Source organism: Pestalotiopsis fici, assembly GCF_000516985.1.
Source record: "Pestalotiopsis fici W106-1 unplaced genomic scaffold PFICI_Scf_1, whole genome shotgun sequence".
Taxonomy (NCBI): Eukaryota; Fungi; Ascomycota; class Sordariomycetes; order Amphisphaeriales; family Sporocadaceae; genus Pestalotiopsis; species Pestalotiopsis fici.
The window spans coordinates 3,034,833-3,050,484 of NW_006917091.1; the positions used below are offsets into that span (position 1 = coordinate 3,034,833).

The window sequence follows — 15,652 nt, forward strand, 5'->3', positions numbered from 1 at the left end:
GAATCATTGCTCTCGCTTGCATTACGATACCGATTTGAACCCTAGAACTTTGAGTCGGGCTTATAGACGGTCGAAGGGAGACAATTGCGAAAGATGGCGTTAAATCGCAAGTATTCCCAGCTTCCTGACCTGGTTCGTGTTTACTTTTGGCTACCCCTGGACTTGGGCACTGGAACGACTGACAGCTTGTAGGACACTGCGCCGGACATTTATGAGACTCCTGATCTCACAGACGACAACTCTACTGCACCAGTAAGCTATTCTGCGACGTGGAGGGGATCAATCATTGACAGCCAAAGACTACTCTAGGCCCTTCGCAGTCCGACTACGATTTCGATGACGAAGAAGACGATGACCACCCTGGCATCTCCCGTTCAAAGCTTCGGATCGAAGAGGCGCGGAACCGCTTCTTTCCCGCTCAGGTAGATGCTCGCGACGTCAACTTTTCAGATCGCCTCGATGGAAAACGGAAATCATACAAGGTCACCAGCCGCAGACAGCGAATTCTTGAAAACGGCACATTGGAACTAGGAGATCTAAGTGGTGACGAGGAGGACGACGCCGAGAACCTGGAGAGAAAGATTGCTCGTCTCAAGCGAGAAATTGAAGAAGCCAAGGAAGAGTACAACAAACGAAAGGACTCTCCAGATGGCGCACCACACGAGGACTTGGCTGATTTGAGTACGGCCTTGGACGAATTGACCATTCCGACCAGCGGTTTGAGACAGCCCAAGTCGCCAGCCCAAAATGTGGTCAAAGAACCATCCGCAACGTCGGCTGCCATTGATGGTGCTACATACACGGTGACATATGCGCCCGACTATGAGCAAAGCCATACTCTTGCAAAAACTGCAGATTTCGACCGCCGCCTGGCACAACTAGAGACCGCCATTGGTGTGACTGCAGCTTCCATGCCGGGTCTGGACGGAGATCGACTTCCTGGAGCAGTTGTTCCCACATTGGAACACCTTCAAAAACAACTCACCATTCTATCACAGGCATCTACATCGTCCATTGATACCATTAGCCGCAGAGTTCGAGAGCTCACCAAAGAGGCTGATCAACTTGAAAAGGCAAGAAAGGCTGCCAAGGCCGCCCAGGAATCCCTTGAAGCGTCGGGCGTTCAAACATCGGAACCCGCGGATGAGCAAACGGCCAAGATTAATGCACTCTATGGAACTCTGCCAGCTATCGAGAGCCTGGCTCCTCTTTTGCCGCCTCTACTGGATCGTCTACGTTCTCTCAAGGCTATACATTCAAATGCTGCCACAGCCAGCGAAACTCTGGACCGAATTGAAAAGAACCAGAGCGAAATGGCCGAGGACATCATCCAGTGGAGAGAAGGGCTCGACAAGATTGAAACTGCAATCAAGGCAAGCGACAGCTCAATGAATGGCAACATGGAAGTTATTGATGGTTGGGTCAAGGGGTTGGAGGCGAGGTTGAGCAAGCTTTCCTAAATCATGATCTTCAGCATGTTGTACTGTTGTTGAAAATTCATTTCTCTGATACCCCTGAAATCGAAAAATATTCCCGTTTTGGCTTGAACAGGTGTGACTAGCCATATTATTATTTGGGGGCTGAACATCGCACGATCTTACTCAAATTGCCGTACTGCCGAACACATCCATCATGGGTCGGTCGAAAAACCCGTGCATGTATGATTGCCGTGCTGTCTAGGATTCTACCATCCGATTGGCGCAATAAAAGGCTCGGCAAAGGAAGCTGTTATCAATCGTACAACTAGTCATTCTCGTAATCCCAGCCAAAGGATCAGCTTGTACGACGGCACATGGGTGCTGAGCGAGGGGATAAGCGCCAAGAAACTACCACATGTTTTTGACGAAATGCTGCTTACCAGGAGCAATACGACGCACGCTCCGGAATCCCTCAATGATGCGAATTTCTCGCGTCAACTCTTTCGTCATGGCTTCCTTTACTGCAATGATTTGATTCCGGCACTTGACTAAGCTATCGTCGACCTCACGAGATCAATTCCCTACTTGGGTTCCTTTGAGATTGTATTCATAAGTCCATGATTTGCAATGATCACGTCCTTGGAGATTCCAACGTCCTGCCTGACGCAAATATGGATGACAACACCGCCAGGTGATTACGAGCCTGGCCCAGTCCTTGGGAACCCATACGATACAGCATGTTTTCCCGTGGCGCGAGGTTCGTCGCTGTCGCCGGCGTTATGTCCACAGGGCTACCATAGCGCATGTACGCCAAAGAGCCTCACCATAGAAGGAGAGACGGTTATGGACTGTTGTCCCAAGTATGCACCCCTTTATATCTTCCTGACCACGACGGTGGAACGGTTTCGCTGACTTTCTCTAGTGGCTACTTTTGTGACGGTGGTTTCTTTTCATGTTCCAGTCATTCATCAGCCAATTTCACAGTGACCATGACCGACGTCGATGGGCCGGATCAGAGCCTGGTGCTGAAAACGACCGTGGTAAATGGCATGAATGCGCATTCGATTCGAGTTCGATATGCCACTACAGATTTATTCGTAACCACCACTGTGTCGCCGGATGCCACGGAGACAGACGCCGCAGTGCCGAGCTCGGCGACGACGTTACCAGCAGCAACCTCGTCGGGAGAAGCGGATACAGAGGCAGGCGGTCTGTCCACCGGGGCAAAGGCGGGTATTGGCGTGGGAGCGGCCGTGGGTGGACTTGCCTTGCTAGGCTTTATATTCTTCTTGTTCCGCCGGAGCCGGAGACAGACGCCCCGGACAGAGCTCGAGGACACTACTTATCATCCCATGTCGGGAGCTCCGCCCGTGGTTCCCCAGAAAAGCCCGGGGCCGAGTGAAATGGGTCACAAGGAACCGAGCGAGTTGAATGTACCGCCGAATCAAGTCTATCATGAAATGGAAGGCAATTTACACGAGGTGGATGGAGGACGATATGAGCTGCGGTAATTTTAGATTTGATGAAGTTGATACTTGCCAATATGAATCGTTAATAGCAAAAGTCAAGAATGGCAACCGTCAGTAGGGACAAACCACAAGTTTGGTTCATATTAGCAATCGGCTGGATTACGCAGCTTCAGCCTTTAGATAACGTGTGATGGGAGAATTGCCCTGAGCGACAAATAGCGACGAGAATAATTGAAAACAATGATGAATGCAACATAAAAATGCATCAATGCTGCAGAACAAAAATCACATTGGCTTGAGACTGGAATCTCATTGTAGAGGCAGTTATGCTCATGTGGGTCAAGTAGCAAGTACCTATTTTTGGACCCAGTTGCCTGCCACCTGGCGCCGCCCTCTCAAGCTACCATTGGCGGGGCACTTTTTTTTTTCGCACGAAATTCTGGTGAATGCCAAAAATTCCCCGGCTGGAATTTGCTTGGTCTAAACCCACTTGACAATTCGCGATCCCTCCATCCTCACCTTGACGAGTCCCTTTGCGCAGATCCAGCCCTCTTCCGCTACTACACACTATCAACCTCTTCGAGATTCGTCTTCGACCAACACATCTCAATCGCCAAGATGGATTCCGCTAAGCAGCCCGTCAAGCTTGTCAAGGTCACCCGTGTCCTGGGCCGAACTGGTACGAATACCCGCGATGCACGAACATGAGGATTACCGGCGCAAAACGAAATGGATGGAAAAAGGAGGCAGTCGCTGACGATGAGTGTCTAGGTTCCCGTGGTGGTGTCACCCAGGTTCGCGTCGAGTTCATGGACGACCAGACCCGTAGCATTATCCGAAACGTCAAGGGACCCGGTACGAAAGCCCGAAAATCTCCCCCGAGTTTCCCGAGCCTACATTCATCAACCAAGACCTGAGAGTGGTGCTCGGGAAGCGAGGAAACGACACGAAAAAGGTCATGCTAACTTTGCGCAGTCCGCGAGGACGACATCCTGTGCCTGCTCGAGTCTGAGCGTGAGGCCAGAAGACTCCGATAAACGTGGAAACGTGGTGTTGGAGGAGACGTATGACGACGGCGACGAGCGGCGTTGGAGACATGGCACGATAAGGCATAAGAACTGGTCAAACACGGGCTTCGGAAAATACTGCCACAACATCATGGCAAAAGGGCCATCGTGCTGCGCATTCGGATTTCTCTTTTGTTAGAGGAGTCATTGGGCCCTTTGGGAAATTCTGCTATTTTAATGCCAGAAAGTTTCACATCCCAGCCAGCCCGCTCTTGTGCTCGGTGATGATTCGAGTGTACATGGACTTTCCACGAAAAAACAGACGTCCATTCCATGACCAATCGTTCAATAATCAACAACCGCGACTTGACAGGCGTGTCTTGCTATGGGTCTCGTAATGATTTCGGCGCCCACCCAGCTGTACCGGTGGGTCACCTGACTTGATCTAGCTATATTTTGGAGATTTCCGGCAGCAATTTTTTCTCAACCTTTCTCATTCACAACACATTCAACCATACCTATTGGTAAGTCTCAACATGTCTCCTTTCTTTCACCTCTGTTGCTGTGATGTAATTAAAAGCATGTATTACCTGACATCAATGATGTTTCAAATTATCACCAAGATCTCTGACGCAACATCTCATTACTCGATTTCTCTGCACTTCTTTCATGAAGCAATGAGCTAACATTCGATTGCTAGATGACTCTTGTTTGCCATGGTTGTCAAGCCTCCACCAGGACATTTCAATGTCCTCTACTTTGCCAGTGCTGGCTCCTTTACGGCCAAGGAATTCGAATCTTTCCCAGCGCCATTGCCCATCAGTAAACTGTTTGACCTTTTGGAAACGCGACATGTCGGCATCAAGGCCAAGATTTTGGACTTTTCACTCGTGACTGTCAACTTGAATTATGTCGACTTGCCTGAGAATGTTGAGGACCCCAATCAGCTTGTGATCAAAGAGGGCGATGAAGTTGCCATTATCCCGCCTGTCAGCTCTGGCTGAGACTCACCAGTAATCCGACATTCCCTAGTAGATGGCACACTATTCGTGCTTGATTCGATGGTGCTTTGTGATGTGCCATCAGGGTATTTGCGCCACAGCTGTTTACTGGTTGAAAACGATCGTAACTGATGTTTTGAGCACTCAGTAACTTCATCATGTATAATTGGTGCCATTTCCCCTACGTTTTCAGCCGGGACTCACTTAGCAACGAGAAACGGACAATGACCGGCTTGATGTTCGAAGTGCACATTCAATCTAGGTTCTGAGACGTGCGACGAAGGGTGGACCAGTTTGATCATACCATTTCGAGGATACGTTTAGATCGATTCCCGGGAGGGTTCGGGGAAATATAGTGGGCAGCAGAATCAATTCGTCCTAAATCTGCGAGATATCAGGGCGGCCCCCTTTGGCTGCATCATTCAAGGCTTTCCGCACGGATTTTCTGAACCGATACCGGGCCCAAAATTTGAAACCGAATTGTGTAGTACGGCTCCTCCAGAATGGCTTTAATGCATAGTCATTTGTGATGCAATCCATCGTCCATGAGTCGTACCAATCCTTCTTCGCAAGTAGTTGCCATGCAAGGTGGCGGTAAAAGTTTTCCGCATCTTCCATGAGCCCCACTGCTACCAGTGCCAACGGCGACATCTGCCTCGTCGGGCCTTCACCGAGACCCTCTATCTTGAATTTCGGGTCCGCACCGTTTTCAAGCAGAACTTCGATTGTTGCCATGAAATGTTCTCTTGGTATAGTTGCGGGGAGATGCTTTCCAAGCATTGAAAATACAGCGTCCATGAGCAATGGCCATTGTTTGTCAGGATGTTTGGTTAAACAGGGCTTCGTGCCTCTTACTCGTATGTACTCAACTACATAACAAGCTGTAGCCAAGGACATGAATGTGATGGTGGGTCGGCTGTATGGTCCTAGGTGTTGAAAATGCTTATGACCCATATCGATGATTGGAAACTGTTCACTCATATTGTCCAGTAATTCGATCATGATGTCAATATTCTGTTCTTTGACAGCACGGGCATGAAGCAAGCAGTCTGTGAGGTAATCTGCATTTTTATTTGGATCCATGTTGCCTACTTTCGAGTAGGCAAGCCGGCCAGCCAACAGCATAAGATGCGGGTCGAACGTTGGTTTCAAGGCGGTTCTGAGAGTCTCTCGGACGGCACTATCACTTTCGATGAAATCTTTCACCGTTCGATGAAGATACTGGACTGTGACTTCTCGATGAGTTGCGGCACTGTAGATGCTGCCTTGCTGCGTCGACATTCCGCCACTGACTTCCAGCAGCCCCTTGGACCGGCTATTGATACGTCGACGCATTGTATCCATTCGAATGTTGACATCCTGATCTGATAGTGGTGCAACCTTTGTTTGGAGCGCAAGCCTTGGATCCTCATCCACGTAAGATGCGAGGAGAAGGTTCATGGGCTCTCGACTTGCTCCGACAAGCGCAAAGAGTTGTGAAGTATGCTCGAGATAAAATTTGTCCAGACTTTGTATCATTTTTCGATAAAGATCAGAAAGATCTGGCGGAAGAAGATCAAGTCTTCGCTGGAAATCAATAATACGGTCGCCATTGCTCATGCCTGTGAGGAGCGAAGACACAACCAGGGAAACCCAAAGAAAGACACCAGACGATTTGGAGACGATATCCTCGACTAGTTGATTGGCAAAGTTCCTCTCTCGTGAACGTAGCTCGACGAATCTAGGATCGCTGTCGAATCGTGCGATAATGAAGTTTTTGATGTCATCATGAGTGAAATGCTCAACCATAAGAGAAGGCTTTTGAGAAAACGCATCTCTAAACTCATTCCATGGTCGACTTGCAACACACAGTTTGTGACAAGGTAGCTTCCGTATCTCCTCAAACATTGAAATCAAGACCTTGAGATCACCACCAAACTCGTCCAGTCCATCAACGAAAAGAGCAACTGTCGCATCGAGATGCTCAAGATTTTCAATGGACCGAAGGAGCAGGGTCCGTAGTTCAACATCGGTCCAGTCCGGATTCAGGCCGAACAAGCACAGTTTCTCCCATCTGCTGGGAGAAGCCAACGCCAGGAGGTCAGGACACTGTTCGAAAATTTGCCGCAGAAGTGTCATCAATAACCCTCTCTGTGTAGTTTGTGCTTCAAGACCAGAGTTCCAGAAATAGAAAGACGCGACAATGAGCCTCTTGTTTCCCGCCCATCGTTCTAGATACTCGTGAGAACGGGACCTTGGGTATTGCTGACCGGGACGAGGGTAAGGATGGCTGATGTATCGCATCAGGGTGCTTTTCCCAGACCCAGCCTTGCCAGTGATCCAGTAGAGCTTGCCATCAGATTCCAGCCACTCCCTCAAGCTAATCCACTTGTCGCTGCTCTTTTCAAAGATCCATTTAAATGTGACTTCATGGGGATCTGCGATTCTACCTTCTCGATCTTGCATTCCTGGGTACTCTAGACTCGCAAGAAGCAAATCAATGGATTTCTGTTTGACCTTCTGGGTGGTCTCGATTTTGCGAGTATTGGTATCATTGCCAGTAATGGCTTTCTGATCCTGTATCGTTTCGATGAGATCCCTTTCCAGAATTTGCCTGTGCTTCTCTTGTGATGATGCATCCAATCTGGATGTAACATATTCCAAGACTGAAGTTCCGATTGGGATATTTCCACTCTTGCCAAGTCTCTGGAGTAATTCTCCTTGTCTGGACAATGTGAGACTTGCGACTTGACTAAAGTACCGCTGTCAGCGTCTGAAGAATTCACTGCATCTGCATCGCGACCTACCGAACTGAGATGAGTACACATAGCGTGAGTTCTGATTTGAACTTGTCCAGGCGTATCTGGAGGTTGACTAATTGTTCGTGTTTCCATGTGTGCTTTAGCGCGGCCCACAGCGCTTTGCGTTTCGTCAGAGCTTTTCCAAACCCAAGCTTGCGGAGAGTTTCGAGGAGTTCCTTTGCAAGATCAGAACAGCCCTGTGCTAGTGCTTGTATATTTTCATCGATTTCACCGCCCGTCACCGATGAAGAGGTCTCAGTCTGAAGAGTTTTCAACGACGATGAGAGGTTTGTATAGACCACTTGTAGCTGAGACACCTCGTCAAGGCTTTCATCACTGCTCCTAGATGCTTGATAGATCTTGAAGGCGGTTGTGGCAATCTTTGTCCCAAAATCAATCACTTGAAGAATGGATGAGGCCAAGGCCAGGGTGGCGACCGCTTCTGCCATTCTGAATCGATGTGATGTTCATCTCACGAGGGGGTAGAGTATCACAGAGAAGAAAAGTATGAGATGAATTCCAAGTCTTGATTTCGAAATAGTCGAGAGCCTGATTGTTTACCCCGCACAGCCTTCCAGCATAGCCTTCCAGCACAGCCTTGGGCGTTTTTCTCAAGGCGACTTCATGGCCGTGGCGCAATATTTGATACCCAATCAGGGATACAGCCCAACATGTATGAACAATAGCAACGTTGCAGCATATTCACGGCTGTGAGAAGCATTCGAATAGGCATGCTCGAATGGTAGCATCTTCAAACCGGAACAAGGCACATTGTGCTTTGCCAATCAGCGTTGCCACCATCCAGGCCATTACTTGCCTCTCACTTTTGAATTCCGAGTGAGGTACACGAAAGCCCTGTAGGCTTATACCTCCACAAACGCGGCATAAAAATTAGATGCATTCTTTCAAGTGGATATTTAAAGGATATCTGGGATTTCAGGAGTTTGCAATGGGCAGGTTATGCGATGTTGTGTGTATATACTGTACCATCGTAAAGCACTAACCTGTCCATGAATCGCCATGGGATTGAGTTCCGACCTACTAGCACTAGCCACTATCGAGACATGCTAACTACTAGGTAGTAATAACAGCCAATGAAAGCTCCAAGACATCCCAGTATAAGCAGTATATCTCCAGGGTCTTCTCCACCTGTGCCGCCATCTCGACGGAGAAGAGCGCCAAGTATCGGATAGCAGCCGAATCTAATCAGGGTTCATGATAAGCCTACAGGCAAGATAGACATGACTTTCCAGTAGCCATATGGCATACACCTCCTCTTTGATCCATCATCTCCAAAGCCTCAACGCCAGACACAATCAACATGGCCCCTTCACTTCTGGAACCCGTCGAGGACGCATCGTCCACTTCCAAGACCAAGCATGGTTCGGGTGATCCCTCTCTGGCCTTTGTCCGGGACTCGGAGACGGCGCCGCCGACGTTTGAGGACAAGCTGGAGGAGCGCAAATTCTTAAAGCACAGACTCGCCCTCGCCTTTAGAATTTTTGCTCGTTTGGGCTTTTCCGAGGGCGTCGCTGGACACATTACCGTGAGGGATCCCATCGAGCCTACCAGTTTCTGGGTCAATCCATTTGGCATGCACTTTTCGCTCATAACCGACGATGATTTAATCCGGGTGGATCACGGCGGCAAGGTGGTCGAGAGTGGCGGTAATGACCGACTGAATTATGGTGAGACTTTATGAACCTTTTGAATTCTTAGGATCTACTGTTAACTCTGAACAATAGCGGCCTATGCCATCCATGCCGAAATACACAAAGCTCGACCCGATGTGCTATGTGCCGCTCACAGTCATAGTGTCTATGGTCGCGCCATGTGCGCTACGGGCAGGTCACTAGATATGCTTACGCAGGATTTCTGCACCTTTTACAATGATCATGCTCTTTATCCGTGAGTCCAGCCACCCCACCGACGTTGGACGCTGTCTAAACAATGACACCCAAACAGAAACTTTGCCGGTGTCGTTCTTGCAACCCAAGAAGGCAAAGACATTGCGGCTTGTCTCGGCAATAAAAAGGCGGCGCTGTTGGGCAACCATGGACTGCTGACGGCAGGCCCGACTATCGAGGCGACCGTGTCCTGGTTTGCTCTCATGGAAAGGTGCTGCCAGGTTCAGCTAGCAGCCGATGCATCATCGGCTGGAACGGGCAAGCCGCTTGTGACTATTGGACACGACGAGGCAAAGAACACGTGGGAAGCCATTGGTGGTGGTGATGAGGGTTATTTCCAGGGACTCCCTCTTTTCCAGGTCGCTGAGCGTGAGTTTGGCGAGAGGACATATCTTGGTAGAGGCTTGCGCCCTGTGTAGATGGTCTGGCCAAGTTGGATCATCCTTATCAAGTATCTAGATGTAAAAGATGGATCAACTTTACGTGTCACCAGGCATTTCTACTGATGCTTCCCAAAAATTGTCATCAGCCATAAACAGGTCAAAGTCAAATGAAGCCAAGTCGTCTGATGCCTCGGGTAGCCCGTCTCCAAATCGTAGCTTTTCCAAATGCGCTGGATCTGGATACAGTAATCGTAGCAGCTCGGCATCTTGTGCAGGACCAAATGCGTCGCTCAGGGTAGAGCTATGAAGAAAAACGCGCTCCAGCAAGGGACACAATAACCGCTCATATGTGCCGGCATAGGCATTAATCTCGGGCCAACCACCGCCCTGGGCTGCAATGTCGAGAAAGTTTTGTGTAAACAGTTTTGTCATTTTGAATATCTGAGCCGGAGTGAAATACTCGATGATGGCCGCATTGCCATGACGCAGGCAAAAGAGCACGACAGTGGCAGCCTCGAGGGTAAAGTGTGCAGATAGCCACGGCCGACAGAAGAAACGCGCCCTCATATGCTCACGGTATGTGCGAGCCACGGTAGATGCTGATTTAAAGGCAATGAGGAGTGATGATGGCGACGGCATCGGCAGACGGGGAGATGGACGATGCAAAATCATGAGTCCACGAGCCATGTTGAATTCAGTCATGGCTTGGTGCGAGGCATTGGGCCTGTACATGTTGTGCCAATCTCGAAGTCGGGTCTCCATGTCGGCTAGCCAGTCATCCCAAGAAAGGTCTGATGGAATGCTCTCGCCCTGGTAGTGAACATGAAGCATCTCGGAAAGAAGTCGGTGATACGAAATTGAGCCCAGGAACGAGTCGTCAATGTCGTCGTCGGCTGATAATGCCGATGGTAGCTTTGCGTCAATGGCAACATCGGGGATACACACTGGCCGTTGCAGGGCCGAGCATATGGATCGGTCCATGCAATAGGCAGCCCAGAAAACGCGACGGCGGAGATGCAGCGTTTGCGAATCTACCGAGCCTATCGATGCCGGCAACTCGCGGTGTAAACCCAATTCCAGACAGGATCGCATAGCCGCTCCAGAAAGTACCCATACATTGGCTAGACGGGGAAAGACGGTGGCATAGTGAAGAATCAACAAGGTGACTTGCAAACGGGCAATCTCTGAAGGGAAAGAGGACAAGCCATAGAGATTTTGAACGCCTTCTTTAAAGACGGACATGGAAAAGGCCGTGCATCGCTCTTCATGTCGACTGCCAAACGCGGCGAGGGTGAGTGACATGGCGAGAATCAGATAGACAACGAGTAGATCATAACTCGCCTCCACCGGACCAGGATCCGGCGAAAGTAGAATCTGAACAACATGACCAAAGTGGGCATGGATATCGGAAATGGTGAGAAAAGGATTCTCTGGATGAATAGTGTCAAGATACTTCATCATAAGCCTGTGAACAATGTCGACTGGCATACTTTGAAGAACATGAATACCGGGTAAAACATTGCTCGTGACAGGCCGGTAACTGCCGGTGGACAGGGTCCCGGTGATGTCGCCGATCCGGGCGGTCGACGGAGTCATGCCCATGCGTACCCTTGAAAGCAGCTCCGTGGCCCCGGAATCGGGAGGCATGGTGGCATGAACAATCGAGTGCAGGGGTGCCGACGTCAGAATTGACTCTCGGATCTTGAGGACCCTCCCAGTGTCCGTGTTATGTGATGATGGAGGCCTCGGCTCGGGGGCCGGCAGGTGTAGCGGATCTCCGACTTGGCCATGACTGCTCCGGGATGCACCCGCTACGGGAATCTGCAGTAGAATATCGGAAGCTTGGACATCATCGAGCTGCCCGCTTTCAAATAATGCAGCTTCTAGTCTGGCGATTTCGGACTCGAGGTGATGTGCAATGCTCCGTGGTACCTCGGTCTGAGAACCGGCCGCAATCCCATTGCACGTAGTGTTGGCAGCCAGGCACTGGGAGCACGCCGGAAGTCGCCGATCGCATTTCAACTTTCGTTTGCGGCACCGCGAACACGATAGGATCCTACGCTGACATCTAGAGGCCATCAGACATGATGAATAGCGACTGGATATGCTCCGACGGCTGCAGCTGTCGCGAGGGGAAATGGACAAGAGCGACAGAAAAGACCAGCAGCGGCTTTACTATAAGCTGGCTGCTGGTCCACTGGCTTATCGGCGGGACTGACCCGGCGGAGAAGTGCGATAGTAGGCCGATATACTCGCGTCGCGCTTAACTAGGATTCCCCAACTGAGCGTGCATCTCCGTCATGTAAGTCGGGCAATACGGACCAATGCCGAGCTGTCTTGTGATTTCTCTGTCCAAGGCGTCAAAACGTGCTTGGCAGGAAAATCACGTTTCTTCTTTCATTGTGAGCTGATCCAGTAACCTTTTGTGAGCCGCACACTATTGTCAAGCAAGTATTCCGAGACCATGGCAATTGAAGCACCAGTAAAGCCCAGCTCTCAGCTGCCGGCTCAATACTCGCATTTAAAGACCAATGGCAAAAGAATGATGACGACACTGCAGGAGTCGTGCAGTTGGGGTAGCACTCCGGATGGTGGCATGAGTAGGAAAACCCGTCATGAGCTACGAGTTGCCACGGATCACTAACGTTTGTATAGACCGTCTTACTCTCAACGAAGACGACAAGGCTGTCAGATTATGGTTCATTGAAGAGACCAAGAAGTGCGGCTGCGAGGTTCGGGTCGACGAAATGGGCAATATTTTTGCCATTCGTCCAGGTTCCAACAATGCCCTTCCGCCGATCGGTATCGGTTCTCACTTGGACACACAGCCGACGGGCGGAAAATACGACGGCATTCTGGGTGTCCTGTCTGGACTGGAAGTGCTGCGAACGATTCACGACAATAATATCACCACGTATGCACCACTGGCCATCATTGACTGGACCAACGAGGAGGGCGCTCGGTTTCCGCCGGCAATGCTGGCGTCGGGTGTATGGGGAGGTGCCTTTACCACTGAATATGGCCACGACCGCCCTGATCTTGCCGGCACCACCACGCTCAAGCAAGAATTGGAGCGCATCGGCTTCCTTGGAACCGTTCCATGCTCCTATGATGCCAACCCGCTCTCTGCACACTTTGAGCTGCACATTGAGCAGGGACCTATCCTAGACGCGGCCGAATCGTCTACCGCCGTTGTCCAGGGCGTCCAGTCTATCCGCTGGTACCACGTTGACGTTGTTGGCCGAGAGGCGCACACTGGTACAACTCCAATGGATCGTCGAAGTGATGCCCTTCTAGGTGCGGCAAAAATGATTGTAGAGACCAACCGATTCGTCACGGAAGGCGAGCTCGCTGCCCGGGGAGCCCGTGCCACCATTGCCGTCATCAACTCGGGGCCACAAAGCATCAATACCATTGCCGGCAAGGTCCGGATGGGTCTCGATATCAGAGCGCCCGATGACGCCGATGTTGAGGCGGTTGAAAAGCTGTGCAGGCAATCTTTTGACGAAATCTGTCAAAAGCACGGCCTCTCCGTCGAGATTGACCGTTTTTGGACCTCGCCCGCCATTCACTTTGATCCGACCATGATTCAGTGCGTTCGTGCTTCTGCCAATGCCATTGGATGTGAAATGGAGCTCGTCAGCGGTGCTGGACATGACAGTGTGTATACTAGCCGGAAGGTACCGACAGCCATGGTGTTTTCACGATGCCGTGATGGTGTTAGCCACAACCCGGCCGAGTACACCAGGCCAGAAGAGTAAGTCAACAGTCTCTTGCTTATCTTACTCTATTACATGATCTACAAACTAACCCGTACTCGTCGCATAGCTGCGCAGCTTCTGCCGAAGTTCTCCTTGGAGCCTATTTGAGATATGATGATTACTTAAAGAGGACAAACGAGTCAAAGGGGGTGTAATTGGTCGGTAGCTTCGAGTGATGCGGCAATAAAAGGAAACCCACGGAGTCTAGTTTAATACTTTCGCAAAAACCTAAAGATGTGACGATCTACAGTCCCCGGACGCTCGTCCGACTGGAGGTTTGGCCTCTGAGATCTCATGGTGAGCGTCTCGTTTGTATCAAGTAGAGTGGTATATACATTGCAAAGCAATCATCCACACTGAACAGTAGTAAATGAAGCTATTCGCATGTTGATTCGCCAAAAAATTGATCATGATTTATACTACTTCAAATGCGTCCCGGTTCCAACAGTGACCCTTTCCATGGCGCCAATACCTCCATCAAACCTGTACCACCGTCGCACCCTTCCGTTCCTCGGATTTAGATACAGATTGGGCAAACATGGGTAGTTTCGAGGCGAGATCACTGAGAAGGTCATATTCCATCACCCACTTCATTCTCTCACTCACCACATCTGGACTAAACGACGCCGCCCATTGCTCCTCGGGAATGTCTGCACTAGCCATCTTTCCCGTCTCTGCGCTCGTCCGTGTGATGCGATCTGTCCGCGGCTTGCGGAAATCTTGAAAGAATTGAAACGCAGCTTCCAGAGAATTCCCCTCCCAGTTCTTGAGAGTCTGGGCTAGGGCGAACCCCGATTCAATGGCTTGGCATGCTCCTTGGCCTGTACAACCTAGTGTCAGTAGACTCACATACCTTGATAATACATTGCAACATACCTTGATGTGGAAGTGTAGAGTGTGCAGAATCTCCAATCAGAATAATGCCAGACTCGGGATGGTCCTCTTGTATGCTGAACCATTTGGGTGTTGGTTCTCGGACATAGAGAGCCTGCTTGAGCATCTTGTCATCCGAGGAACTCTTTCTCAATCCATCTATTATCTCTTGTACCGGCCCAGTCCAATCCTTGACATGTTCATACAAGTCGTCAATCGGAGCCGTAGACAACCAGGCCTCCGAGGTCCATCTTTCCAGAGGCTCCGTCATGAAGCCAATAATGCCGACTCGGGCAGTCTTGGTCTCATCATTGCCAATCGGCAGCGTCAGCACGTGTTTTCCATGACCTCTAAAGGTGACCGTCTTTCTCAGTAACTTGGCAGTGTCTGGAGTCAGGTCATCGTAGCTCACATAGCCACGGTAAACCATTTGCCCAGAGAAGACGGGATGATCCGTGAGACCGAGGTGCTGGCGGACAACACTTTTGATACCGTCACACCCAATGATGATGTCGGCTTCGGCTACAGTCCCATCTTGGAAAGAAAGCTCGTAGCAAGCCTTGTTGGTACTCCACGAGATTCCTGACAGGCGCTTTCCTAGAGAAATGTTCGAGTCGGGAACATTCTTTTGGAGGGCTTCAATCATGTGCGCACGATGAATCTGACGCGATGCCGGCTCTCCAAACTCATCAATGTGGCCGAGGTATTCTCCGGTCCGGTAATGGTGGTATTCCATGTAGCATGGCGGGTCGCGGGATGACTTGAGGAGCATGTCGGGCCCGATACCAAAGGCGTCGAGGATGCGATTCGCATTGCGGGTAATGTTGACACCAGCGCCAACCTCGGTGAACTGTGATGCGGCTTCATAGAGGTGAATGTTGGGTAGGCCGGCTTGCAAGGCCGAGTTCATGAGGGCCATGCCGCAGAGGCCGCCGCCCACGACGGCGATTCGTTTGTTGGAGATGCTCATGTCGGCAGTATTACAGTGAGAATGTGAAAGGGCCAGCGACAAAGAAGACTGTTGGCTCGATGCTTAGAGATCTGTCGCCAAAG

The 15,652-nt window shown here is 50.4% G+C and overlaps 9 protein-coding genes across 9 annotated transcripts; 6 read left to right on the forward strand and 3 right to left on the reverse strand.

Annotated features, from left to right (window-relative positions):
- Positions 1-93: 93 nt before the first annotated feature.
- PFICI_00925 (uncharacterized protein) lies at positions 94-1,460 on the forward strand (the record flags this gene model as incomplete). Its single annotated transcript, XM_007829506.1, has 3 exons — positions 94-132; positions 193-252; positions 294-1,460. The coding sequence occupies 3 exons, from the start codon at positions 94-96 to the stop codon at positions 1,458-1,460; spliced, it is 1,266 nt and encodes a 421-aa protein (XP_007827697.1).
- Positions 1,461-2,045: 585 nt separating this feature from the next.
- PFICI_00926 (uncharacterized protein) lies at positions 2,046-2,929 on the forward strand (the record flags this gene model as incomplete). The annotated part of the gene is made up of 2 exons (XM_007829507.1): positions 2,046-2,278; positions 2,341-2,929. The coding sequence occupies 2 exons, from the start codon at positions 2,046-2,048 to the stop codon at positions 2,927-2,929; spliced, it is 822 nt and encodes a 273-aa protein (XP_007827698.1).
- A 576-nt stretch (positions 2,930-3,505) lies between these two features.
- Positions 3,506-3,924, forward strand: PFICI_00927 (40S ribosomal protein S28; the record flags this gene model as incomplete). The annotated part of the gene is made up of 3 exons (XM_007829508.1): positions 3,506-3,566; positions 3,659-3,742; positions 3,863-3,924. The coding sequence occupies 3 exons, from the start codon at positions 3,506-3,508 to the stop codon at positions 3,922-3,924; spliced, it is 207 nt and encodes a 68-aa protein (XP_007827699.1).
- A 686-nt stretch (positions 3,925-4,610) lies between these two features.
- PFICI_00928 (uncharacterized protein) lies at positions 4,611-4,898 on the forward strand (the record flags this gene model as incomplete). Its single annotated transcript, XM_007829509.1, has 1 exon — positions 4,611-4,898. One exon carries the CDS (start codon positions 4,611-4,613, stop codon positions 4,896-4,898), a length of 288 nt encoding a protein of 95 aa, XP_007827700.1.
- Positions 4,899-5,273: 375 nt separating this feature from the next.
- On the reverse strand, positions 5,274-8,124 carry PFICI_00929 (uncharacterized protein; the record flags this gene model as incomplete). Its single annotated transcript, XM_007829510.1, has 2 exons — positions 5,274-7,626; positions 7,682-8,124. 2 exons carry the CDS (start codon positions 8,122-8,124, stop codon positions 5,274-5,276), a joined length of 2,796 nt encoding a protein of 931 aa, XP_007827701.1.
- Positions 8,125-8,996: 872 nt separating this feature from the next.
- On the forward strand, positions 8,997-10,001 carry PFICI_00930 (uncharacterized protein; the record flags this gene model as incomplete). Its single annotated transcript, XM_007829511.1, has 3 exons — positions 8,997-9,363; positions 9,421-9,583; positions 9,641-10,001. The coding sequence occupies 3 exons, from the start codon at positions 8,997-8,999 to the stop codon at positions 9,999-10,001; spliced, it is 891 nt and encodes a 296-aa protein (XP_007827702.1).
- A 60-nt stretch (positions 10,002-10,061) lies between these two features.
- PFICI_00931 (uncharacterized protein) lies at positions 10,062-12,044 on the reverse strand (the record flags this gene model as incomplete). The annotated part of the gene is made up of 1 exon (XM_007829512.1): positions 10,062-12,044. The coding sequence occupies one exon, from the start codon at positions 12,042-12,044 to the stop codon at positions 10,062-10,064; it is 1,983 nt and encodes a 660-aa protein (XP_007827703.1).
- A 385-nt stretch (positions 12,045-12,429) lies between these two features.
- On the forward strand, positions 12,430-13,881 carry PFICI_00932 (uncharacterized protein; the record flags this gene model as incomplete). Its single annotated transcript, XM_007829513.1, has 3 exons — positions 12,430-12,565; positions 12,621-13,722; positions 13,794-13,881. The coding sequence occupies 3 exons, from the start codon at positions 12,430-12,432 to the stop codon at positions 13,879-13,881; spliced, it is 1,326 nt and encodes a 441-aa protein (XP_007827704.1).
- A 322-nt stretch (positions 13,882-14,203) lies between these two features.
- PFICI_00933 (uncharacterized protein) lies at positions 14,204-15,569 on the reverse strand (the record flags this gene model as incomplete). Its single annotated transcript, XM_007829514.1, has 2 exons — positions 14,204-14,547; positions 14,603-15,569. The coding sequence occupies 2 exons, from the start codon at positions 15,567-15,569 to the stop codon at positions 14,204-14,206; spliced, it is 1,311 nt and encodes a 436-aa protein (XP_007827705.1).
- Positions 15,570-15,652: the final 83 nt, after the last annotated feature.